Source organism: Sarcophilus harrisii, chromosome 2 (genome assembly GCF_902635505.1).
Source record: "Sarcophilus harrisii chromosome 2, mSarHar1.11, whole genome shotgun sequence".
NCBI lineage: Eukaryota > Metazoa > Chordata > Mammalia > Dasyuromorphia > Dasyuridae > Sarcophilus > Sarcophilus harrisii.
Window position 1 is genome coordinate 357,530,513 of NC_045427.1, and position 25,442 is coordinate 357,555,954.

Sequence of the window (25,442 nt, forward strand, 5' to 3'; positions counted from 1 at the left end):
TTCTAGCAGTCAAAACTAACAATGGAATAGGCTGAGCTTCATGATGCTCAATAAAGTATTGAGACATATAGAACCTTTACAACTTTACATCTCTAGAAGGCTGCTTTTAAAGTTTTTACCAGTGTCTATTGTAGCTTAGATTAGGTATCAGTTTTATGAAAGAGAACTAGAAAAATAGAGGCTTGAGCCGAAGAATAATTGTTTCCAAAGGAAGCTAACATAGTAATACTTAGTTTGAATAAAGTCACAGGGAAGTAATATCCCAAGTTAACATCATTCATCTCATAGAATATAACAGTTGTCTTGGTGCTGTATGCTAGAGGGGTCAAAACATATGGCCAGCTGGCCATAACACTTCCAAGTGCAGTTTGAACAGATTAAAATGTATTTAGGAAATATTTAACAAAATACATAAGAATACAATAAAACATAACTAGTATTACCTTAAAAGTTAAGTGTGCAACTTGTAGGAATCCTTACGTGTGAATTAGTGGTGCCCATTTCTGCTACGGATCACAAACTTTAGCTAATCATTATCTCTCAAGTAGAGAGGAGTATAATTTAAGTAATTAAATGTTCACAACGCCAGTTAGCCAAATGTTTCTTTAGTATTTAATATGCTTGATTATTGTCCTGGATGTAATTTAATTTTACACCTGTAGTTTCCTACAAATGGATGGGAAATAGTTAGGAGGGTTTAGAATCATCTCAGTACTTAGTGGGAAAAACTCAAGTTAAATTTCTGAGGAAGAGCCAGAATTTTTTTTTTTAAGATTTTGTTTTAATTTGTTGGTGACTTTATGCTTCTTACAATGGCTGTGCTTGTGTCAAAGGATATCAAGGACTATTTGTTGTGATATAAGCTAGGAAATGCCAAATAACTAAGAAATATTCTTATATCTTTCATAGTAGCTCTTGACCATAACATATAGTAAATATTGTAATAACGGAGATGCAACTCTGATTTTTTCATCTGTAAAACAAAACCTGCAAGTACTTTTGACTGAAAGTGCCACATACATTAAAATATGTAGCCGTCTTTCTGTTTGCACAGTAAATGATGATGCTCAAGTTTTGAATATCTAGAATCTAGATCCAATCTCTTGATTTTCAGACTTGATCTTCAGTAAGATAACTATAGTCTACTTTTTTGCAGACATCCTAGGACTAAAAGTGACCAGTTTACCCATTGGAAATGGAAATCCAAGTTATCCACAAGGTGAGGTGAGCAGTAGGGTGAGTTTCCTCAGCTACTATTTAGTCTGTATATTACTCCTTGAGGAGAAAGGGTGATTTAGTCAAATTTTTTTTTTCCTTTTTGATTCATCAGGAGCACCAGGGTATTTAGTTGATAAAGATAGGCTTAGAAGCCATCATCCCAAACCCTTAATTAAGATCTAGTGTGACAATAAGTCAATGAAACAACTACATGGACCTGGTTTCATATTTTAAGGAAAACAGTATAGCACAAATCCTGTACTTTTAAGTTAATTAAATCCTTATCTTTTCTAGGAACTTTAAACTTTCATTTAGGGTGATAAATGATCATAAGTAACATCACATGAAATACTTATTTCATATGTTTTTTTAAATGGTTTATAGTTTCATCAAATAAACACCCAAAAAGGCAAAAATTGTATATGACTTTTTTAATAAGAAATATTTTTCTACTTGGCAATTGCTAGAATGACAGTTTTGTTGGAGGATATTATACAAATATATTGGAGAGAACCTGAGATAAAGGGTCACTTGTATGCAACTTAATTGATTTAAAAGAAAAAAATTAGACCTGAGAAACAGACAGCTTGGATTATATTACATTTTGACTGATCAGTATGAAAAAGCACCTTTATGCTTAGATCCTTCATCTTAGATTTCTCTAAGATTTCCAAATGCAAATTGACCTTATAGATGGTAATCTAATTTTTATTTTTTACCTCATAAGACATGTATAGTTAACTATGATTATAGATCTTTGCACAAAAAGATTAGTGTAGTTAGACAAAGGAATTGAATGGTAACCTTAAAAACCACCACCTTTGTGAAGATTCCATGTCATAACACACAAAGGCCTTTAAAAAAGTCATCCTTGTAGAAGAGAACAGAAGGAAATTCTAGAGAATAAACTCAGTATAGAATTGGTAATTCTCATGAATAACTGTAGGGAAATTGAAATTTAAAGGCCTGGAGAGGACAGGATGTTCAGGGAATAAAAATGATTACTAATCAAATATTTAATTCAAATAAAGACTGATTGATAACATCAAAATTGAGCCAATTTAACAGAAAATAAACAAGTTTCATATTTAAAATAGTTTAATATTAATGTTTTTCTGAGTTAGAAATACTCTTAAATGATGATGAAAATTATTAGATGAAAACCATTTCCCCCAATCACTGAATTACATTTATACATATAATACAGAGCTGATTGCAATTAGAAATATTGTTATTAAAATAAAAGTTTGATAGATACAAAGGATTTATCTCCACAACTTACAATTGCTGGGAAGTCCATTTACCCATATTTAAAGTACTCTACTAGCATTAAACTATCTTAAGTGCAATTTTAAAACAAATCTATGATTGCAGCATCCATCTTCCTGAATTATACATTGAAGTCAGAAAAATGACTCTCTGAGTGGATTACTAGGTTGTCTTACCACCTCAAGTATAAAAAAAAATCAGTGCAAAAAACAAACAATGGTTAAGTACTATTTTATAATAACTGAACTTGAGGGTATTTTTGCCCAAGAAACAGTTTATTTTATGCTATGTATGTATACATATATGTATATTTTTCATATATATATGTGTGTACATACATAATGTGTGTATGTTACATATATGCATACATACATATGTTTTAATTACATTGAACTTTAAAAAGAAAACCTAGTTTCTCATTTTAACTGCAACACCAAAAGAATTACTTTAAAATAGAAAATTCTTTGGGTAAGCAGGTAAGGAAACAATACTGGAAAAAAGGACCTATTGATATTAATCTTCTGTACCACACTATGATTCCCAGATTCCAGGTTTACATTCGGCCATGTTAGAAATGTCGATGCTCTGTAGATGAGGAGAGCAGCTCTTGGTGCCCTTGTCATTACTCCTTGTCCTGGAGTGGGTTTTGTTCGCAGTGTAGTGGGATGACTATACTACAGTTCCACTTGGAGAATTGGCCTGGTTTTGGGATGACAATAAACCCTGCAAACAAAGCAATTTACATTAATCCAGCAAAAGAGCCGACATCTAAGAACACATTTACATTAATAGTTATTTCCATCATTTTAATCGATAGATCAGTTTTATTTGGTAACCACTGTTTTATCATGTAATTCAATATTTTTCATCAAATTACACTCCTACAGACATTTAATTCGTAATTACTAAGTAACATAAAGCAAAATTCATTGAGCCCCCAAATCCATGCATATCTAATACTTTAGATGTATTTCCCCTGGGGAAAAGGAAAGAAATTGCTCATCTTTTTGGAGGAAGTTAGAATAAGACCAGTGAAAGAAATATATGTCCTACTAATAGGACTATTTGTTATACTTTTGTCCTCCAAAATAAGCCATTTATTTCCTCTTCACTAGTAGTACACTATCCAGTGAGTGAAGTGAGACATATTTGAGAGTTATAGTTCATAAATGACTTGCACAACTAAATGGGGTAATGTGAAATAGAGGCAATTTCAGACAACTTTTAAACTCTCATAAAAGGGAGAATACCATTTAACTATTTCAATATGTAGCAAATAATTACGTGGATTTGGGGATTGAGGAGATGGAGTGGGGAGGAGACAGAGAAAAAGATTTGTTGAATTACAGAACAACAATCAGTGGTTGTTCCTTGGTAGAATAAATGAGGCTTTAGTGAATACAAACATTGGACACTGAGTTCAAAAGCCACTGCCAACCACTAAAACATCAAGAGCATTAAAGTTTAGAATAAAGGGTGGGATTTTTGGAACAATACTAACAGGGTGTCTGAAACTTCTACATCCCAGCAGCAGTGTGTTGCTCTAAAAGGTTCAACATAAATCATGTTACTTTATGGCAGAAAGAAAATGAGACTCAATATATATTGGGTTTCTTTAACTTCAAGTGGATACCATCTTACATAAACTTAAGCATGTTTAATTTTTTCCAAAGTAAATGGCTACTACGATATTTAGGGATATGTACAGTTAGATCTTAATTCTACATTCACTGAACAGAATGCTTTACTTTTACAAGAGCATAATACCAAATTCTGAATTTTCCATTGTAGGCACATAAACTCAATTATTTTTAAAGCCAGCCTGAAAAGTTCAAGAATTGTTTACAAGCTAATACTAAAAAAGTGTGCCAGTATAATACTTATTTCTCACATTTGGGATTTGTAGCAAGCAAAATGGCTATCTAAACCTGTTCAACATTTATTGACAAAGTTACATGCACTTTGTTCTAGGTAACCAGTGGGACTATAGTTATGCTACCAGTTAAGTAATTTTATGTACAGATTATTTCTTACCTTAAAGTTAGGTTCCTGTAACTTAGATCCTTTAATCTAGACAAGACCAGGAAGCAAATACCAATTGGAATGTAGAATTTGACACCTCTTCAGAATCTATAGGAGCTCTTTTCCTCTCAGATCCAAGAACCCAGGAACCACTACTGAGAAAAGGAAAGAACCCTGTTCTGACTTCTAAACCAAAAGAACACATTTCTGGATTGGTGGTAATGAGTCTCAAAACCTAGCCCAACTAAACTTTTTACTGCTAACTCAGATCCACCAAGTCAGATGTGATGAAATCTATCAGGATAGGTGGATAAAGAAAATTGCATTTTCTAGTTCCCCAACAAGCCTAGAGAATATTGATTGGCTTCTAGAAGTGATGCAGAAAACTAAATTTTCTGAATTTCCTGTTTATATATGCATTATATATATATACATATATATATACACACACACATATATACACATAATCTCCCATATGAACCTCAGAATTGGAAATGATCTTTAGAAGCCTGTGGAAAAATCATTTTAAGTATTCAATGCAATCGAATCAGAGAATTGCATGTTTTGCACAAATAAAATAGCCTCAGACAAGCTCCAAAAGAAATATCTGATTAAGAAATCCTAGAAGATAATGTCTGTGGAATAAGTAACAAATAACATGTAAGTTGTATAAAAAATTAAGTCTCATTCCTGAAATAAAAATGAGCAAACTGTCAAAACATAATTGACTCTTCTGATGGAAAAATGAGCCACTGTGATATATAGACTTTCTGCTCTCACCCTCCCTCCTCAAACTGTGTTTAAGTTGTACTTGTACTTGATTTTCATCCTCTATCTCTCCTCCAAGCAAATGAAGTCTGTTTCTTCAGGAAGAAAGGTTCCACCTCCCTGCCCACCACATTAAAAAAATACCATCATGTTAACATTCTCCATTAGGGCCCTATCATTGTAGGACAGAAGTATTGCCACACCCAGCTTCTTCCCTGCTTGGAAGTGTGTTTTGTGTCTATCTTCAATGCACAAAGTACCTTCCTCCTAAGAAACTAGAATACTTTGCATACTTTGTCACTTATCCTTACTGCTCTGAGAGAAAAATTACTGTTTCACTGAGGAACAAATGGGTACCCAAGGGCTTAGTCAGTGGCTGCATAAGCTTCATTATTCCCTCCCTGAAATTTAAGAATGAGACCTGAGTTTAAATTCTACCTCCATTATTTGTGTACCTTATGATCATGTCATGTAATCTTTCTCAGCCCATCACTATAACATAAAGATCATATGGTTTCATATCTGACTTCACAGAGTTGTTTTGAGGAAAGTACTACAAAGAGTTACTACAAAAGGTATTCCAGAGGTAGTGGTGGTGGTGATGAGCACTAATCAATATAGCTTTGCAGAATACTTTACATATAATCAGTCATTTGATCTTCACAACAATTTGGTGAGGTCTGTGTTATTCATTTTATAGATTAAGATAATAAAAGCCAAGGTTGACATAACTACAAGGGTCTAACCCAGGATTTGATCTCAGTCTCCTTGACTCCAGCATTTTATTTCCCATCTTGGGCAGAGCTAAGGTTAACTCTGGAAAGGACTTTAGAGATTCAATCTGACTTTACTGGGGTCCAGAGGTTAACCAACCAATTTGTTAATTAATCTGTTAAAACAATGACAATGTGTTTTGTTTTTAGGATGTATCTATATATTTTTCAATTGCATTTAATGTAATCTTAAATTGCGGTTACTTTTAATATAAAAGGCCAGGGAGTGAGCTTAATATGTGTAGACATAAAGATTTAATTAATTTGTAATTTATAGATATAGGTTATCAATTGGTAATTTTTTTCCTTACAGGTAGAAAAGATTCCAAAAGGATTCTACCGCAGAGCAGGCAAAGAGAAACAAAATACCATTGGTTTAAAATTTTAGATGTTAGGTTTTCCCCTAAACTTCAAATAAGATCCTGAATATTTGAAACATTGAGAATAAAAATAAGAATAGAAATACTGTACTTATCCTAGTTTAGCATGAAGAATTTAATAAAATATTTTTATTATTTAGTTTTTTTGGTTCAGAGCTAGGATTTTATACGTGGAACTTTGATTGAAGAAACTTTGATGAACACAGATCCAGAACAGCAACTTGTCTATAAATTAGTATTTCAAGAGTTGTACTATTTCAGAGGCAAGGCTTAAACCCTGGTCACAAATTTATAGATTCAGAGTGGGGAAGGGCTTTAGAGGGCACTGATTTCAATTCTTTCAGATGAGATTACTGAGACATTAAGAGATGTTAAGTGACTTATTCAGAGTCACAAAGCTTTGGTCTGAGATGGGAATTTGAATCAAGTTCTTCCTGGCTCTTACTCTGTCTGGTAGTGTACCAATTTAATTGGCTCCTATGCCAACCATTCATATCATGCCATATTTCAAGTTAACATAGGCTTAAGACCAATAACTGCTATTTTCATGTTTTATGGTTACAAAGCACTATACAACCATAATTTCATTGTAATCCTTATAATTATGAGGTAGATGGTACAAATTATAGTTTTTTTTTATTTAATGAATGCAGAAATGGGTTCAGAAAGGTAAGACATGAGACAGACTTGACTTGAAAACAAATTCTCACATAATTGTTGCTTTAATTTTTTTTTGTATGCATGAAATGGCAAAACCTGTGATATTCAGAGTATCCGTTTACTGGAAGTTTTCAAAATATAAGCTCAAGTTATTGGTTCAGGTTGACTTTTGAGGTTCTCTCAAAAGATTCTATAAAGAGTTTAGTCACTTTTCTTTATGTGATACAGCATAAATTTATGTAAGTTATAAGTGTGTCTATGCATACATTCTAAATTGAAAAGTACATAGAGAAGTTGTAATAAAATCACTAGTACTATTTGTGATAACTAATCCTAATGAATAAAACAGTAGAAATTCAAAATGACAAAATTATAGTAACATAAATGGATTTTAAAGTGTCAGCTGAAAACAAACAAACCAAAAAAAATGAAGACATGATGTTGAAACTGAATCCCTAACATGATTTCAAGGTGAAAATGATAAAGCTGAAGATGGATTATCAAGATTATATTTCCCCCTAAAGACAGGTAGGAAAAAGTGATAAAATATATCAACCTATCATTTGTCTCAAGCATATATTTCAACTTAGGGTGAGCACGCTTAAAGTAATTTTCATGGCAAACATCAGTTACATCATATTCCTGAAAGGTAATGAAATATAGGCTTAGAACCTAGGGAATGAAGAGAAGACTGTAAATAAAGCGGGTTATGGATAAGAATGAATGTCATTGATCTACAGCATGCATATGGAGAGAAGCATTGAGTCCTCAGAGTTAGAAGTCCAGAAGCTTAGAAGCTTTGTGATCATGAGCAAGTCACTTCCTCCTTTTTAAACTTCAGAATTCAAGTTCTTATGGTCCAGGAACTCTCTTTTGTATTTTTATCTCAGCACTTAGGGCAGTGCCTGGAATACAGATGACTCTTAATAAAGGCTTGTAGATTAATAATGAGCTGTAGCAAATTAGTTAAATCTTAAGAAAATTGAATTGGTAAAAATAGTTAAGCAGAAAAAAATTTAATCAAAGTACAGAACATTAAAATTAAAATAAAAAATATATATTTATTTAGAAACCATTTTCCATATGTATTACATGTGAAACACACAAAGAATACTTTGCTTTGGACCTAGATCCTGGTAATGATCCAGGGAATGACCCTGCCTCCTTAACCCTTGTCAAGTAATCCAGTAACATACACAAGTATATGTATGTATATATTATATATGCTTATGTATTTGTAAGTTTGATGGGGCAAGGTCCTTGAGATCAGTTTTAACTATGCACAATATAGGCTTGACTTTGAGGCACACTACATGAGAATTTGGTACTTGAAAATTATTTAAGATAGAATTAGGGAAGGATCAGAGGGCAACTTGCCTTTATGTATTTTGCTTCATTTTTTAGCTGACAATTTGTCCTTGTACTGACTTACAGGTGCACCTGTAAGTCAGGTTTGATGCTTTTATGTTTCTCCCAGTTCTAACATTCTATGATTGAGGCCCTTTCTATTCAGTAATCTCCCCACCCCCACCCCACCCCTGTAAACGTCTATTAAAGTAATGAGTACAGCTTTAATAATGATTTTTAAATGTATCTTGAGGGAGTTTTTGAATCATTCAAAAAATTTCATTTAAAAATAAATGTTGTGATAAATGTGGAAATGTTTAGAATTGCACACATTTAACTGGATTTAATTGGATTGCTTACCGTCTAGGAGAAGGGTTGAGAGGAAGGGAGGGAGAAAAGTTTGGAATACAAGGTTTTGCAGGAATAAATGTTGAAAACTATCTTAAAGCTATTAAAAAAAATAAAATCTCAATCTTTAAAAATACTAAAGTGATCTATTAATTTTACTGAATTTACATAATTAAGATGTTAAATTCATACAGTAAAATCTCAAATCAAAATGCTATGAAATGTTCTCTTTGTTGAAGGTTAAGCAGAAAATTTCCTTGTTGAAAATCTTTGAAAAGTCATACTTGATTTAGTGAAAAATAATACTAAGACCACAGCCCTGCGTCCTCAGTTTGGGATTAGAAATGAGGCCCAAATAAATTAGGACACTCATCCATATAGTGTCCTCCTAAAATGTATTAATAACAATAGTAGAAAAATTCATCTAACTCATAGCTCAATGATCATTCCACTATTATTTATTCCTGTGGAACTCTGGTGCTATTAATATTTCTTGTATATTAAGAATCATGCAGGATTTCAAGGCCATCATTCTAAACTACTGTGGCACAAGATTTTAAATTGGCAAAAAAAGGTGCTAGTCAGTGGGAATCCCTCTCTGGATCTTGGGATTCTTCTGCTTTTCTCCTTTCTCACCCCCCCCCTCAAACCTCCTCTTGAACTTCCCAGGACTCAAAATGTAGGCAGTGGCTTGGTGTACCTCCTTTCACAAGCTGTAAAAAGCAGCTAGGCGGGGCTAAGGTTGGGGACTGGGGATTATGGAAGGAACAATTAAACTGCTTAAAATTGCTTAAATTGCCTAAAAGCAATTAAGCAGAACTTGTGGCATGTCCTTTGAGGACAACTATTCTACTTGTAAGTACTTACTCAATGTACATTATATAGTTATAGAAAGCATAAGAAATTAGGGTGAATTTATACAGGCTGTGAGTCTTATTCTGAAATTTGATCTATAACAAATATATGCTCATTCTGTTATCTAAAAGTAGACTAAGTTCTGGTTAACTGAATTTGAACTACATTGGCAGATGGGTGCTTGTGTTTAGAAATGCGGGATACCTTAGTGCTCTAAGACTCTCAGCATCCTGAACATTTAAATTTAAGACCCTTAGGTATTACCCAGCCCTACAACCTCACTTTATGGATGGGAAAACTGGGATCCAAAGAGGGGAAGTGAACTGAACCAGAATCCATGTTTCTCAATTTGGGTAAATGCTCTATTTGTTCACATTTAGATTGGAACAAATGATATAAAATTTGATAAAACATACCATTTAGAAAATCAAAATCTTGCATTTAAGTACAAAAAGATAATCCTTTTACAGTTACTTTATATTTTTTAAAATTGTAAGAATTGTTAAAAAGCTAATTTGCTTAGCCACCAAGGCAAAAACATGCTTTTATAAAATTTGACAAGTCATAAAACAAGAAATCCTAGATAGAACAAACATCATCTGAATTAAAATACTTGATCACACTCTTCTCAATTCAGTATGTTTGTAATGAAACTATTACATGCAAAGTCATCTTTTGTAGACATAATGAGATGACATAAAAATGAAAAACAAGTCCTTGTTCTTAAGCTTATACTGTAATGGAGAAAGGTTTCTATTAAAGTACCTATATATTAGCTATAAAATATACATACACACACAACATACATATGTATGATACATAGAATAGTGTGACTGGGGATAAAGTATTCAAGGTAAATCTTTCAGACTGGGCTGATATGGAAAGGTGATTAGTATCTGAGTATAAAAAAATTGAGTAAAACTCAATGTTCGCCCATAGCTAGTGAATAAAATCCAAATTACTTAGGTTAGGGCTATCTTTCCCCAAGTTATCCTATTTTTATTACTGATAATAGCATTTTTTATCTCTTTTATGATCCTTACTACTTTTACCTGATAATAGTGAATGTGCTTTAATTTGTGAACTCCTGCCTTCTAGATTTTAAGTTACTGAAGCTAAGGGCCATATTCTGCTATCTTTTGTGTTCTTCATGTTATCTAATAAACTAAACTCAACATAGAAGACTGAATTCTCCAAAACAACAAATGAAAAATTTTAGAAGCTCTACTAAATTATGTATAGCTCACCATTCCAAAAAGTTTATAGATAGGAAACACTTGGCAAAGGGATGACATAGAAGTTTACTGACTGATCACTGAGTTCTTTAATGCTAACCAAGGCAACACATAATACTTTTGGCCTTTTAACTTTTTAAAAAGTGCCTTTTTTTCACATTAGCCTAGTAAAATTGGTGGGATATTATCTACATAAATGAAGTGATATTTATAAAGTCACCAAATGGCAGAGTTGGGACTCAAATCCAGATCTTCTGATTCTAGGATCAGTGCTATTCCCATTTTCCCACTTTGCCTTTCACACACCTAACCTAACTAATCCTATTGTGTCTAATAGGGCTATTCAAATTCAGTATATTGTCAGAAATTTTTGTGTACTCAAATGAAACACTGAGGTAATTAAATGCTTGCTCAGATTCAAACTTTTCTTTTTAGCAAAGATAAGCTAGTTAGTAACGCTGGAAAACTATTTAAAGAATAGTTTTGAAATTTCAACTTAATACTACCCAAAGCTTATCCCGAAAAAGTTGCCAACTCTTTTTGCAAAAATTTTTATAAACTTTAATGATCTTTTCACTTCCATACCTTCCTTAATAGCTGTAAACTACTATGGTTAAAAATTCACCTGCTGGTTTAGATGTGAACTGTCACCTCTCATTTCATAAAATCTTTTCAAACAATTTCAAGATAGTATTATCTTAAGAGATTTCCAAAGCAGTTTTCTTCAGGTTATCACAGTCCTATTAGAATGATGCTATGCTTTCAAAGATTACAGCAGTGGAATTCGGGTCCTAAATTAGGAAAGCTTTGAATTGTATTGTCTAGTAGTGAACTACATTTACTGAGGAACAGCTGAGTCGGGATTGTCCTCATAAGGTTGGCTTACAAGGTGGTGATTCTTTTGGCCATACCAGTTTTTAAAGATCCAATAAAAAGATAGTTACTATCTGGGACTTGCTGGTGGAAAGATCTAAACCAATGAAATTAGAGATCCTTAAACTACTTTAAATGCTATTGGGGGAACTGGGAGGGAGGATAGATGTTCAAAACCACTTTAAAGGCAACAAGCCAGCTTTTCTAGACTCAATATGCCAGCTAAAAACATGGTTGGTTGTCAGTGACTGAAATGGTAGAAAGAAAATAAGATGTGGGAACTTGAATATCTGAGCTTGAATTGATCAGGGAACCATACTTACAGTTCTGTACTTATGTACAGTAATTATAGATTGATTAAGGCCTAGGCTTAGAAGCAGTGTACCTGAGAATACTTTTCTGGTATGATACAGGACACAATAGAAACTGGGCCACTTGGTTTTGGTTGGCTGAATTCACTACAGAAGATGTGTGCTTTTCAAACATATAGTTTCTGGTAAATGCTACAGTTTTAAACCACAAGAACAAACATTTCACCTCTCAAGATGGGACAAATTTGGGTTTTGCCACTTTTCCAAAGAAACTTGGGACTTGAGACAAATAGAAGAGAATTATATAACAACTGCCAAGTTTGGGCCCAGTATCATTAGAAATTTTATGAAATTGAATAATGAATGTAAAGTGGGCATTTCATTTTCATGAAAGGTTATTATTCTCTCCATGCTAGCCTTCCCTTACCTCAGTGGTACCTCTGATGGTGACTTGTGTGAGTGTAGGCTTGGAATTCCTGCATTGAAGCATTCAGGGATGGAGGTCCCAGGGTGCTGCCCAGTTCAATTATGTCTGTTGAGAGTGAGTGGATAACATTTCATAGCAAGATAACAGAAATAATTGTCTATATAGCTTAGTAAGTCCATGAAAATGGGCATTTTCTCATTTACCTGTAAATCAGTTTCTAAAATGGAAATGTTTTCTAGATTTTCAAGGAGGCAACTACTTCTAATACAGTGTATATTTTGAAAAGGCTATGAAAAGGAAAATAGAAGGAAATCCTCATAGGAAAAGAGCTCCTGTAGAGTTTTAAAAAACCATAAAATTGTCTCAATTTCAGCTTTTGATTTGCTGAAGAGAATCCAACTATCCATGTCTGGATTTGTGAAATCAGTTTTCAACAAAATCTGTTATCACTGAACTTAGAAAGCAAGATTAATTCAGTAACTTTATATAACAAAACTGGAAATTTTTAAAAAAATCAACAGAGCTTTCTCTGTATTTGATTTTGCACTGATAAAAGGCACAGAAAATTATTTTGATGTATTTGTGATATAATTTGGGCAAATTTTAAGCAAATCTATTAAAAATTCTGAATCATAAACTAGGTGGTATTAACAATACTTACAGCTTTTTTTTTTTTTCTATTCAACTGATAAATTTGTCTTAATTTTGATTTTATCTAAAATGAAAAAAAATTGGGGTGGGGAGATTTACTCAGATTTTCAAGCTCAGGTAGGAAAATGACTTGAAAATTTTCTACATTTATAATTTATTTATACATTTTATTTATAATGTCATAATATAGTGGACAACTCCAAAGTATTTTGCAATTATCAAGTATCTGTAAGGTTCTTTAGCTGTAATAAAGTCCTCTAAAGACCACTGTAACAGCTAAAAAACAAAGCTATGTGAACAATTTTTTTTAAAGTAAAAAATCCCAACAATACTGATATTAAAGCTTCATTAATTATTGCAACAATTAAGAATTTAATTTCCAATATTTTGTTAGAAAGGTTTGTTATGAAATTTATTCAAGTTTTCAAGAAATTAGATGAAAATGTAAAAAAAGGAAATACATCTGATTTTACTAATGATTTTCATTAAAGGTCAATAATACAGATTTTGTACAGTATCACCATTAGCAGTCCTCTAAACAAACCCAAGAATACAGAAATTAAAAATAGCAAGAAAATTCTTGTATATTAGATTCACATTAAGGTTGTAAGACAGCAATTTAGTGATGATCTGGATTTCATATAACATATGCATTAATGAATGAAATATATCAATAGCTTTCTCTTATATGGCAGGGGCATATATTTTTGAACTAGATAACCACATTCCAAAGGTCATAGTTGAATATAGGGAGAAATTCTATAATTGCTGAGAGCTAGCGAGGTCATTAGCCCTCAACCATCCTTTATTATACCACAAGATCATGCTGTAATTTTGACTTTGTTAATTGAAGCAGTAAGCATTTTGCTGTCACAAATAATCATTATTAGTCCTGACTCAGGATGATATGAAAGGTTTAAGGAAGGCATTGGCTTTCTTTTCCCCTCTCCCAATTATGTACACAAGACTGCAGAAATGTCAACTTTTGCTTTTGTCATCCAGATCATATGACAATGATTCATTTTAATTGTACTATGCCTTGAGGCTGATACAGAAAATCTTATGTTGGGAAATAAAAATGACTGCTAGAAATCTGAAATACCAGTATGGAAAATATCACCTGTCAGAGAGAAATGCCCTTTTACAATAGAAATATAAAGCAAACTGCTTTTCCCATTCACTAATACTTATGGCATGAGGTATTTGAATATGGTTTGTTTAAATACTGAGCAAAAATTATTATACTAAAACATATTGTAGCACATACCTCTTGAATCTGAAAACCTTGTTAAAGGGTGGTTATATTCTCCCCTGGATAATCAACTATTAAGTTTCATTTACAGAATTCTGAAAGTTTATTTGTACAGGTTGCCAACCTGCCTTAATTAGTCCTTTGGCATTTTTCTAAGTGATAACTTGAAGCTTGTCCCAACATGGAAACCAAGAGAACTTTTCTTTAGTCAGGAGATTTCAGGAAGTTGTGAGTAGAAGAAAACAACTTCAAATAAATAAATATAAATTTGAAGACAAAATTTCAGGTTCTATTACATATGCAAAGAGTCAAGTGAGTGAATTACTCTCTAAGGTATTTTCTGCTAGAAGATATAAAATGAATTTCAAACATTTTCCAAATATGAACTGTGGGTACATGTGTCTGTCAGTATACTCACAGATAAATGAAATCTTAAAAGTTCTGGTTTTCCCCACCCCCTATTAAAGCTATTTTAGTTTTATTATAAAGTGAAAAGTATGGGAAATCTTTGCTATAGTTTCCTCCTGTTTTAAAGATTACTTCTGTCCATCTTTTTTCATCATCCTTTTGGGCCCAGCCAGAAGTTTCAAGGGGCATAATTTACATAACATTTCTCTCCTTTTGTATAAGATAAAATATACCAAAAACACTGGGGGAAAAAAAATGAAAACACCTTCCCAACAGTTGGAGTAAAATTGCAATCAAAACAAACTCAAAAAAAAAGCTTTCAAAAAAAAAAAAACAAAAAACTGGAGTTAACATGATAGATGTTAAATCATCACTGTGCAACATGAGAATCAAAAATGGTTTATGCTTTAATTTCACATAATACATCCCAATCCACAAGAATCAGTCTTGGCTATGTGCATGGTAAAAATCAGTGTCAAACTGGACTATGGAAATAGTGACTCCTTATTAATTCAAAGTTATTACTACTAGCCAGAGACTGCTGAAAGTTCTAATAAGCAATTTGTGGTTTTCTTAAATTTCTCATAAAGTTAAAACACTTATCAGGTTGGAAACAAGCCACTCTCCAGCCTTAAATTTGGTATTTCATTTAGGTTTATTGCCTCTTTATAATCAGGGGAAAAAAGCCAACTAAACATGTTTTTCATTTTCTTCCTCTGTCAACTGTTGTTTTTATTTCCAAATTTCTATCAAAAGAGATGTTCTAGCCCATTTAATAGGACACAAAAAGTCTTTGGAAAACTATTGAGTATGGAAGCTCAAGGTTTAAACAAAAAATTCACAAAAAGTCTGAAATTGGCTGATCTGAGAGCTATGCAACATCCTGTCTGTTTTAGGATATATTAGTGGTTTTGCAAACACTGAGAATGGAGAAAGATCCACCCATCCCACTGTCTTCTGGGCAATTTGTGGAGCCACATTAGTTCTGGTCCAGTAGAATACCTTGCATTCTGTCCTCCTGATTAGAGAAGTGTTTTGATGGCTGTCAAAAAAAGGGGCAACAAGTCAAGAGGGAAAGTCGTCGTCAGAGGACGACTCTATGATGTCATCTACTATGTCTGCTTGTCTTTGTATCCCCAGTGCTAAATACAAGCATGTAGTGTTTTAATAAATACTTGCTGAATGACCCACTATGAGTCTATACTCCTGAGATGGTTGGATCTAAGCATAGTAGAGTCCACTCTATCCCTATTCCTTCACTGTAATCCAATTCACTAAAGTAAAAAGTACGTACATATGAGGAAATGGGGATGGAGAAGTAATATGACAAAGTACACACAGGATACAGAATCTTAAGGATATATTTGTTGGAATGTAAAATAATGCCCCAAAAATGTTTTCATGTATTCACAAATTCTTATTAAATTGAAATTTAAGTGCTTATTCATTCCACTTACATACTTGGCAAAAGCCCTCTGTCCCTGCTCTCACACCTCATTCCCAAGCAGCAAAAATTCTATTTAACAGTGAAACTCAATTACATTAGAAGGAAATGGGGAAAAAAAGTTTAAATGTCAATCTCTTGAAGGTGTAATCTAGCCAAATTATACTAAAAAGCCATGATATTTATATTAATGTGCAATAATATATTAGCATCTTAGAGACCAGGATAACTTCAGTATGAATATGACTTACCTGTCTTTAGCCACTTTCCACAGTGGACAGATACTCAATCTTGAATTTTGAAACTGCATACTCAATGTCTCAGAAGCATTTGAAACAGGATTTCTAAAAATGTCTATGCACAAAACTGCATAAACGATGTTAAATATTAATTTGCTTTTCTAACAACCAAATTTAGACTGACCTAAAGGTGAAAAGGTCTGCTAAAATGTTTGTCTTTAGTTATACATTTAGGAACAAAGGACCACATTTTGTAAGACAGGGCATTCTCTAACATTCCTCCCTTTCCAGGAACAAATATTCTGGGATATGTAACAAAACAAAGTACAACTGAAAAGTGCTTTGTGACTTTAATACAAAAAAAAAAAAAAAAAAAAAAAAAAAAGATGTTTACTGCTTTTATTTTTATTACATATTTTTATTTCTATTACAAGGTAATAGAAACAGACTTTTCATTAAGGAGTTTCATAAATATAAATTTAATGGATCCAGCCATTATATGTGCAGAAAACTAGGCCTGGATGAAACCTGATTCCAGCAAATTCTTTAAAGAGTTGCAGGCAGCACCAGTGTAAATGGCTACAACATATCATTCAGTTATCCTTTAACTAAACCATTCATCAAAAGATACAAATCATTAGATTTTTACTTTACTATTTTAACTTTGGACTAATACATGTTCTGATTATCTGAAGATTTAATGAAGTAGACCATAATATAACCACAAACCTTAATGCCAAGAATAAAAATTATCAAGCAGGAAGTTGTCATTTTGACAAAATATAGTCAAAAAGAATCAATTTTACCATTCTGAATATTAGAAGAGAAGTGCTTTAAATAAGTGATAAGATAAATTATGAATTACAACCAATTATTTACTGTAGATTAAAGCAATATGAGTCCATTGACTTGAGTATCAAAATTTTTGAGAAAACGCTACCTAGCAACTCTCCCCTCCTTGATACCCATCAATCGATCACAAGTTCCAAAGTAGTAGCTCTCTGATTATTTAGAAACAATATCAAAATGAGAGTTCCAAGAGCTAAACTATTCACCAGTGTATAACACTCATTTGGGTACCACAAAACATAATTTAAAAACAAAAAGACCCCAAGCCACAAATGACCTCAAATTCTGTCTGTTTCCTTTGGGTATAAAAACAAAATCCAAACAAATTCAGTCTGTACTTTTAAGCCTTTGGGAATATATTACTTTTTATAAAAAGAAATTAAGAAGCTTGCCTGAGGCCTCTAAGCTGGAGTTTCACCAAAAATACTTGCTTCTCCCTTTTCCCTCAGTTCCATCCCCCCTCCCCCCAAAAGAGCAGAGTATTGGGTACAAATTATCTTGGCTTATATATGACAAAGAGGCACTTTTGATGACTTGTCAGACTTCCTTGAGTCTATGATTCCTTTCACCTTACAGGCTCTTAAGTAGTACAGGATATGTACTTAGAACACCACTCTTCAGAATCTCAAGCAAAGTGCTACAAAACCACTTCTTTGAAAAGATGTTTATTAAACAACTTTAATTCTGTCATAAAATGACTAAGATGGGTTTTAAAAATTAAGGCTCTTGTCTTTGGATGGATTGCCATAACAATGTAAAAAGAATATCAACACTGCTCAACGCTTTGTTCCTAAAGTTAAATTTTAGATAGATTCATAAACCACATTCAAGATCAAGTTGAAAAAAATTTGACTATAAATGACAATTAGTGACTTTGAAATGAATACACATTCTCTCATTAGGTGCATAATAGCCTAGTAGTCAGTGAGTTTAAGCAAAACTACTTCAGTCAAAGCAGAAACTTTCAATTTAGCATTTTTTAAAATCACTGTTTTTCCACATTGCTGTGATTTTCCTAAAATCAAGAGTCTAATATAGGAACACTAACTGATCCTTAGGGCTCTATGTACTCCCAAAAGGATAACTGTCTTGGCTGGTAATTTGTATATATTTTCCTTTTTTAATGTACTATGGTGAGATGTCAAATGATTCGGAATTACATGGCATGCAGTATCCAAAATTATGGCTCTGATGCATTTAGCTTTACATTAAGCATAAAGAAGTGTCATTCAACATTCATTTTATACCCCATCCCTCCCACAAGGGGGAAAAAAATCACTACCTATTCAAGTCTAGATCTTGATGCAGCATTAAGGATTAAAACTTACCACTTTACCAGGCCTTGCCCATGTGCAAATAAATCCCTCCTGACAAGCAGTGACTATACAGTCTTCAAGAAAAATTAATACAGTCAGTCTTTCATGTGCTATCTTTTTACAGATTAGAGGCTCTAATAAGGGAACATCTTCCATTCGGGGGCACAGAGAAGTTCCCAAAGTTTTAGCTGGGTCCGTTTTGGTTTTAGTAACTAGGTTCAGTTTGTCACTACTCTTGCTAGATATATGTCCCATACTATGATTTCGCTTGTGATCTTTGTCATGGTGTCTTTCTTTCCGGTCATGTAGTGAGAGAGTTGCGAATTTGCTGACACCAGAAGCAATGGCACCATCCAGGACACTGCTTTTACTGCCGGCATTTGAGACTGCAGAGTGTGGAAGGCTGTTGGACCGTGGAAGAGGCGGGGGCACAGAATTTCCAGGCATTGTGATGCTGTTTCCATTGCTTCCTGGGTTGGTTCCACCACTTCCTGCAGGTGGACTTGTGGCATTCATGACATTTGTATGTGTCCTTGCTCTGGAGAGGGGTTGGTGGGGAAAAAGAATGTCTTCTGTAAGGTCCCATAAACAGAGTTGTGTATCTTGGCCCACTGAGCCAAACCTATATGTAACGCTTACTGGGCGACTATCTGTAGAGTTCCTTTTTGATAACCTAGATTGCGTACTATTTGCTCGATCTCTGCCAAAATGAAGGAGGTCTTGAAAATCCTCATCACTGCCACTAAATTCCATTGGATCACTTTCTTCTACACTAGTGGTATATGGATCAAATGCTACAACGCTGACCCATGATTTATGTCCATGGCCTCTAGCTATTACTCGACAGTCCACAAAAGACCAAACTGTAACCAAGTCATCCTCTCCACCTGTTACAATATATTTTCCATCTGGGCTCCAACAAACACATAGTAGTCCTCCAAAGTAGCTTTTCATTGTACCGTGCAACTCCACTGAATCAAAGTTAAATACCCGGAGAAAGCCATCTTGGCTCACACATGCTAAGAACTTCCCATCTGGGGAAAAAGCAAACTCATTCAGGGAACCTTCTCCCACTGTCCACTTAAGGAGAGGGTTTCTTGTGGACTTGCTCTTGCAAGTGTGGACTGCAAAGCTTTCTCCTTGCTTAAGTAGCTGGTAGTGTGGAGCTGTGGTACCACAAGTGTGTTCCACATTATATAAGTACATATTACCACTGGAATGAGCTACTAGGAAAAGGTTTTCCGAACCTGGCACCCATTTTACACAGGTTACTCTGGATTTGTCTATTAGTCTCTGTGAAAATAAAGCAGAAAACAAATGGCTGTCAAAATGAAGAAATTTTACATTTCAAAACTGTCAATTAAGAAAATGCATTTAAGATGCTCTGATATTATGAATACTTTGAATTACATGAGACTTGGTTTTCCTCTTCAAGTTAGGAAAACATTTTTCCTAGGTTAAGATCCTTCATTTAGACATTATGGTATAAAAAAATAAACAATTTAATAACATCTTTACTTGTTTGCCTCATATGACAGGGAATCATTGTTCAAACCTGTCATCAAAAACCTTAGCAATGGTGCAGATATTACTTACTGACTACAAAACTTATCCTTTTCTTTGACAGTGCAACCACTAAAAAATATTATCTTTTGTGCCACAAGTTCTTAAAATGATAAGCTCTTAAGATATCACTTAGAATTATCAGTGTTCTTATACTTTTTCCCAGAATATTACCCAGTCCTCAAATAGTCACTATTGACAATGTCAACTGTTCTGATCAAGCTTCAGCAATTTTGGAGTCACACATTCTCATAATTGGTTGGAATTTCACAAATGCCATCTCAGGAGTCCTATGTCCTTAGAGTCAAGTTAGCACTGTGATCCTTTAGTTTTAGTTCTTTTGATTATTTCAAATAAATGTTTCTCTATATTTTTACTGAAATGAAGAAGTAACTTGTTCAATAGTTCTTTTTAGAAATTAAAACTAAATAATGGGTTGCGATGCAGCTGCTGCTAATAGTAATAAGCTGGTAATGCAGATTTTTAAACTTATTATGCACTATTACATAACTGTAATAAGTCTCAGAAAAGCTACAATCTATATGGCAGATTGTCTACCAGTAGGTAGGTTCAGAATTAAGAAACAATTTCAAAACTGGGATTGAACTACAATTTTCAAACATTCCATATTTAAAATATGGAATTCCATATTTTATTCCATATTTAATATTAAATTCCATATTTAAAATATGGAAACTTGACCACCTATTAACCTAGTCATGAATAAAAATGACTCAAAGGATGTTAAAAACTAGAGGGAAAAAAAAAACTAAGTGTAACATTCATTTCAAAGATGAGGAAATTGAGGCAATTAAGCATGACCTTGAAATGCCTGGCCAGAAACATTGCTAGCTCAATCTCTATGATACTTTAAGGGTAAAAATTTATAATTACATCTGAAAACAACACAATAGGATTCATAAAATTTACTTTTCAAGGGATCATATAAAATACTAAACCAATGAGAAAATTAAATGCTACTTATGTTTAATCTATAGCTATTGGAATTTTTAGACTTAATTTATATAGGATAAAGTTCAACTGGTCTTAACTACATTGAAATGTTTTTAATACAAGACACAAAGCCAAGGACCTTTTGCTTGCTTCTTTTACTATCCATTATAATTATTCTTGACATATAGGTTACAGTCTCTCAACACAAATTAAAAACTTAAAAATATGAATTTTTCAATGACAAGGGTCACTGATACTGGGTAAGGCCTTCCTAAAACATTTGGTGATTTCAATTTTTACAGTAAATAACAAAAAATGCCAAAATATACATATAAACAGACAGGTTCAGTAGTAGTCATTGGGGTGGAGGGGAAGAATTAATGTAGATAGACAAAAATGGTTAAAGAATTTCACCATAATTATTTATAAAAATTGTGACTTTTCCTTTAGGAAATGATTATTTCAAAGTTCCCTGGGGGGGGGGGGGGGGGGGCGAAATCAACTATCATATCTGTCATTTTAATCAACATTAAAAAATTATTTCATGTGATTATTATGGACCTTTTTGCTTTTATGGGAGTAACAAAAATGGCAGCAAAAAATTATAATGAATTTGCTCCTCAAAGCTCTATTAGGTTAACTCATTTATTTCTAAACCAAAGCCCTTCCATAGAACTTTGTAAGGCATCACAAGTCAGAGCCTACCCAAAGTACCAGATACCTTGGGCCCTCCAGAGAAGTCATTGCTAGGGGAAGGAGATGGCTCTATTAAATGGGTCTTGAGAATCATGAGATTACTCTAATTTTCCATACTCTTTGCTATTATAACTTCAATCCATTCTTATTCTTCCAATTCATTTCACAAATTCTGGCTCTACCCTGTCCCCCCTCTATACCTAGACTTTAATAGCCTATTAATTTAAGAATAACTTTTCTCTTTTCCCTGTCCCACCTACCCTAAAACCTTTGCCATTCCCAATCTCTGAATCCTCAAGGACCCTGACCACCTCTCCTCTCTCCATTTTCCCCCTCAATGGAGGGGGAAAAAAACATAAAACTTGATTTTACTAAACAAAAAAATGTTATTCAACCTCAATTTGGTCTTTACCTTTGTTCAACAATCCTTTTATTCTATCCTTATTAATTTCTTACTCATTACCTTCATGTTTCAAATCTCTCTCCTCTTGTCCTTTCCCTCATTAAGGCATATCATTTAACTTCCTGCTTCACTGAGCTTACTGAGGCCATGACAGCACTTCTTCCTTCACTCTTTAGAAACTTTCAAAAATTATTGCCCAGTCTTTTAGTTCCTTGATCCATTCCCTGTAACTTTTTTCAAATTTTATTGTAGGATTAGTGTAGACTTAAGAATATTTATAAGTAAAGAGGTGAAGAATTGGAACAAGAGGTTTGGCAATTGTTGATGCTGTGAAGTTACCCATGCATATATCCTGTAAATAAAAGGCTATTAAATTAAAAAATATATATATAAGTAGATAAAAAAGGAAGTAGTGAAGAATGGAAACCAATAATAAAGTAGGGGCTAAGAGCAAGGAGATCAAACTACTTATGAAAACTATTAGGTCTCCCTAGTTCTATTTTTTAACCTTTGATTTTTTTTTTAAACTCACTCAACTATTATCTTCTCCTCTGCTTCACACCTCAACTTCTATGGTCATCAGTATATACCAGATGACTCAACTTCCTTACTCCACTCTGCCTCTTCAGTCCCTTAAAAGTCTCATTACCCGGCCATTCCACTAACCACTCTCTTTCAAAAGTCACCAAAAACATTCTGATTATCAAATCCAACAAGTCATTCTGATTCAGTTCTAATTTGCTTTGATTACTCTAGAGTCCGAGACACAAAAGTCCATTCTAATCTACTAGATATTTTTCGTTCCTTGATATTAGAAACACCATACTCTCTTGGTTATCCTAATTTTTTAAATCAGTGCAATGGATAAATCAGGAAGGTCAGAATTAAAATCCTGTCTTAGATCCTTACTGCTTACTGTGTGACCCTGTGACAAGTCATTTAACTATCTACCTCAGCATTTGTAAAAAGAAAATAATAACAGCACCTATCTCCCAAATTGTTGTGAGGATAAAATGAGATATTTGCAAATGTTATTATAATGATGATGATATGAGGACAGCATTATTGTTCTTTTCAAAAATCTTCAGATTCCCTATTGCCTGATGAACAAGGCCCTGTAAAATTTTGTCTCACTTCAGCTTTCTGTTATTAATCTCTTTGTGTATTATGCACTTGGGCCGAAATGTAGCTTTTCAATTTCAACCTTCACTGTTTGCATGATTCTCTATGTCAGAAATTTTCTCCCTTATAACTCACTGAATTTCTACACAACCTTTATAACTCAAATCAAAAGTTACTTCATCTAGAAATTCTCTCTGAAGAATATATTCCTTAAATCTACTACTTTCTACCTCAAACTCAGGATCATATTTTTAGGTCCTCAAACTTAGGGTCATATTTAAAGTTTATCTGTTTCCTAGCTGTGGTATATGTTGCCAAGCAGCATTTTCTTCCTAGAATCTCAAATGGGACACCTCTTTGTCCACAACTTTTCCTAATGATTTTGTAATCTTAATTATGTGTTATATGCCCTGACCAATTAAACTGAACTCTTTTTGAGGGCAGAAGCATATACCTTCTCTACGCTTATGTTACTCAATGCCTACCATAACACAAAGCTAATACTTGATAAATGTTTTTTAAATTTAATGGCTCTAAAAGTAGTTAAGGATCACAATTTTATGAGGAAAACCATCAAAAGATTAGTGACTTACTAAAGTATAAAATTCAATTTAATTTTACAGAAGGAGAGGGAAAAGGAAAGGGAAAGTCAAGGAAATAAGCATATATAGCATCTACTATGTGCCAGGCTATGTGTTAGGTGCTTTTTACAAATATCTATTTGATCCTCACAACAGCCCTATGAGGTATGTGAAATTATTTATTCCCATTTTACAGATGAGAAAACTGAGGCAGAGTTAATTAAGTTACTTGCCCAAAGTCAAACCACTAATAAGTGTCTCAAGATTTCCTGATTCCAGCTCAGTACTCTATCCACGGTGCCACCAACTGCTTCCTTACTATGTGCACACTTGTTAACAGTGCAAGGTCCTACTGTAGATGCAGGGAATACAGACTCCTGAAGTGGGGATAACAGCACATGCAAATTAAACTATATAAAACAAAGTAAATTGAGAAGGAAGAGAACCCTGGCAATTAGGAAGGAGGTAGGAAAAATCAGACAAGTATTGAAGAGGAATAATTCTAAAAAGCAGAGATGAAAGGCAGTATATATCAGGCATGGGAAGAAAAGCTAATGTGAATATATTCAACTGGAGGAAGGAACCCAGATAGGCTAAATATTAGCATTCATAAAGGACAAGAATGTGAAAAGACTGGAAAGATAGGTAGATATCAGATTATCAAAAGTCTTGAATGTCAATCAATCGGAAGCCTTTCAAAGTTTTTGAACAAGGAAGTGAAATAATCAGGTCTGTGCCTATTTTGGCAGCTTTGTGGAGGATGGATTGGAGAGGAAAAGAAATTAAAGACAGAGAGACCAATTAGAAAGCTATCATAATGTTCTAGAGGAGAGATAGTGAAAGCTTAAGTTAAAACAATTTCTATATGAGTGGAGAGAAGGAAGAATATTTAAATATAATTTTCCCCAATAAATCACAATATTCTTCTATCATCTTTTAATTTCTGATCGATTAAAAAAAAATTGTGATCTATGTGGTAAGGTGGCAGTTTGCTCATTCTTATGCTAATTTTACTATACTATATACTATACTATATTATACTGTATTACTCTTAAGCTTAGAAATAATCCAAGCTTAGAATTTTTTTGGTGTGGTTGTTTATGGGTAGAGGAAATTTATCTGGAAATGATTGGTATAAAAATGTTTTTAATGTTACCATATTGTTTTATGAGATACTATAGTTACCATATATTAATAATTAAAATTATGTTTAAGTTATGCCATAACATAGTAACCAAACAGTTGCTTGAGATTTTAGCAACTATACTGAATTTTTGCTAATTATAGCTTTGACCACAGAATAAACAAGTGTCAGTTATAAAAGGTTAAATATTTAACCCCTTAAAAAAGGAGATAATAAAAGTATGAGTACTTACCACAACTTGCTGATCCTCAAAAGTAATCTTTTTAAGAAATTACATTGCATAGTGTACCAAGTAAGTGCTTAAAAAAACTATTTACCAAAACATTCTTTATAT

General features: G+C 33.3%; 2 protein-coding genes across 11 annotated transcripts in view; one reads left to right on the forward strand and one right to left on the reverse strand.

The window, feature by feature from the left end:
• The window catches only part of MOK (MOK protein kinase), a 104,525-nt gene extending 85,486 nt beyond the window's left edge, over positions 1–19,039 (forward strand). For 2 of the 3 annotated variants that reach the window (XR_004232092.1, XR_004232093.1), the window contains 2 exons: positions 1,157–1,219; positions 18,955–19,039. The gene's annotated coding sequence lies outside the window, so the exon portion shown is untranslated. Of the gene's footprint in view, positions 1–1,156; positions 1,220–6,363; positions 6,487–18,954 lie in introns of those variants that run through there. The other variant, XR_004232094.1, reaches the window with a different exon arrangement.
• The window catches only part of WDR20 (WD repeat domain 20), an 83,991-nt gene continuing 60,183 nt past the window's right edge, over positions 1,635–25,442 (reverse strand). The window contains exons 3-6 of one of the 8 annotated variants that reach the window (XR_004232090.1): positions 18,658–19,938; positions 12,487–12,591; positions 4,522–4,664; positions 3,127–3,210 (exon numbers count right to left, since the gene is read on the reverse strand). Coding sequence is in view for 2 of the 8 variants with exons in the window: in XM_031953218.1 (XP_031809078.1) it covers positions 15,777–15,839; positions 18,658–19,938 (1,344 nt within the window). In the remaining 6 variants the exon portion in view is untranslated. Of the gene's footprint in view, positions 3,211–4,521; positions 4,665–12,486; positions 12,592–13,454; positions 15,840–16,492; positions 19,939–25,442 lie in introns of those variants that run through there. The other 7 variants (XR_004232088.1, XR_004232087.1, XR_001121145.3 and 4 more) reach the window with 7 other exon arrangements.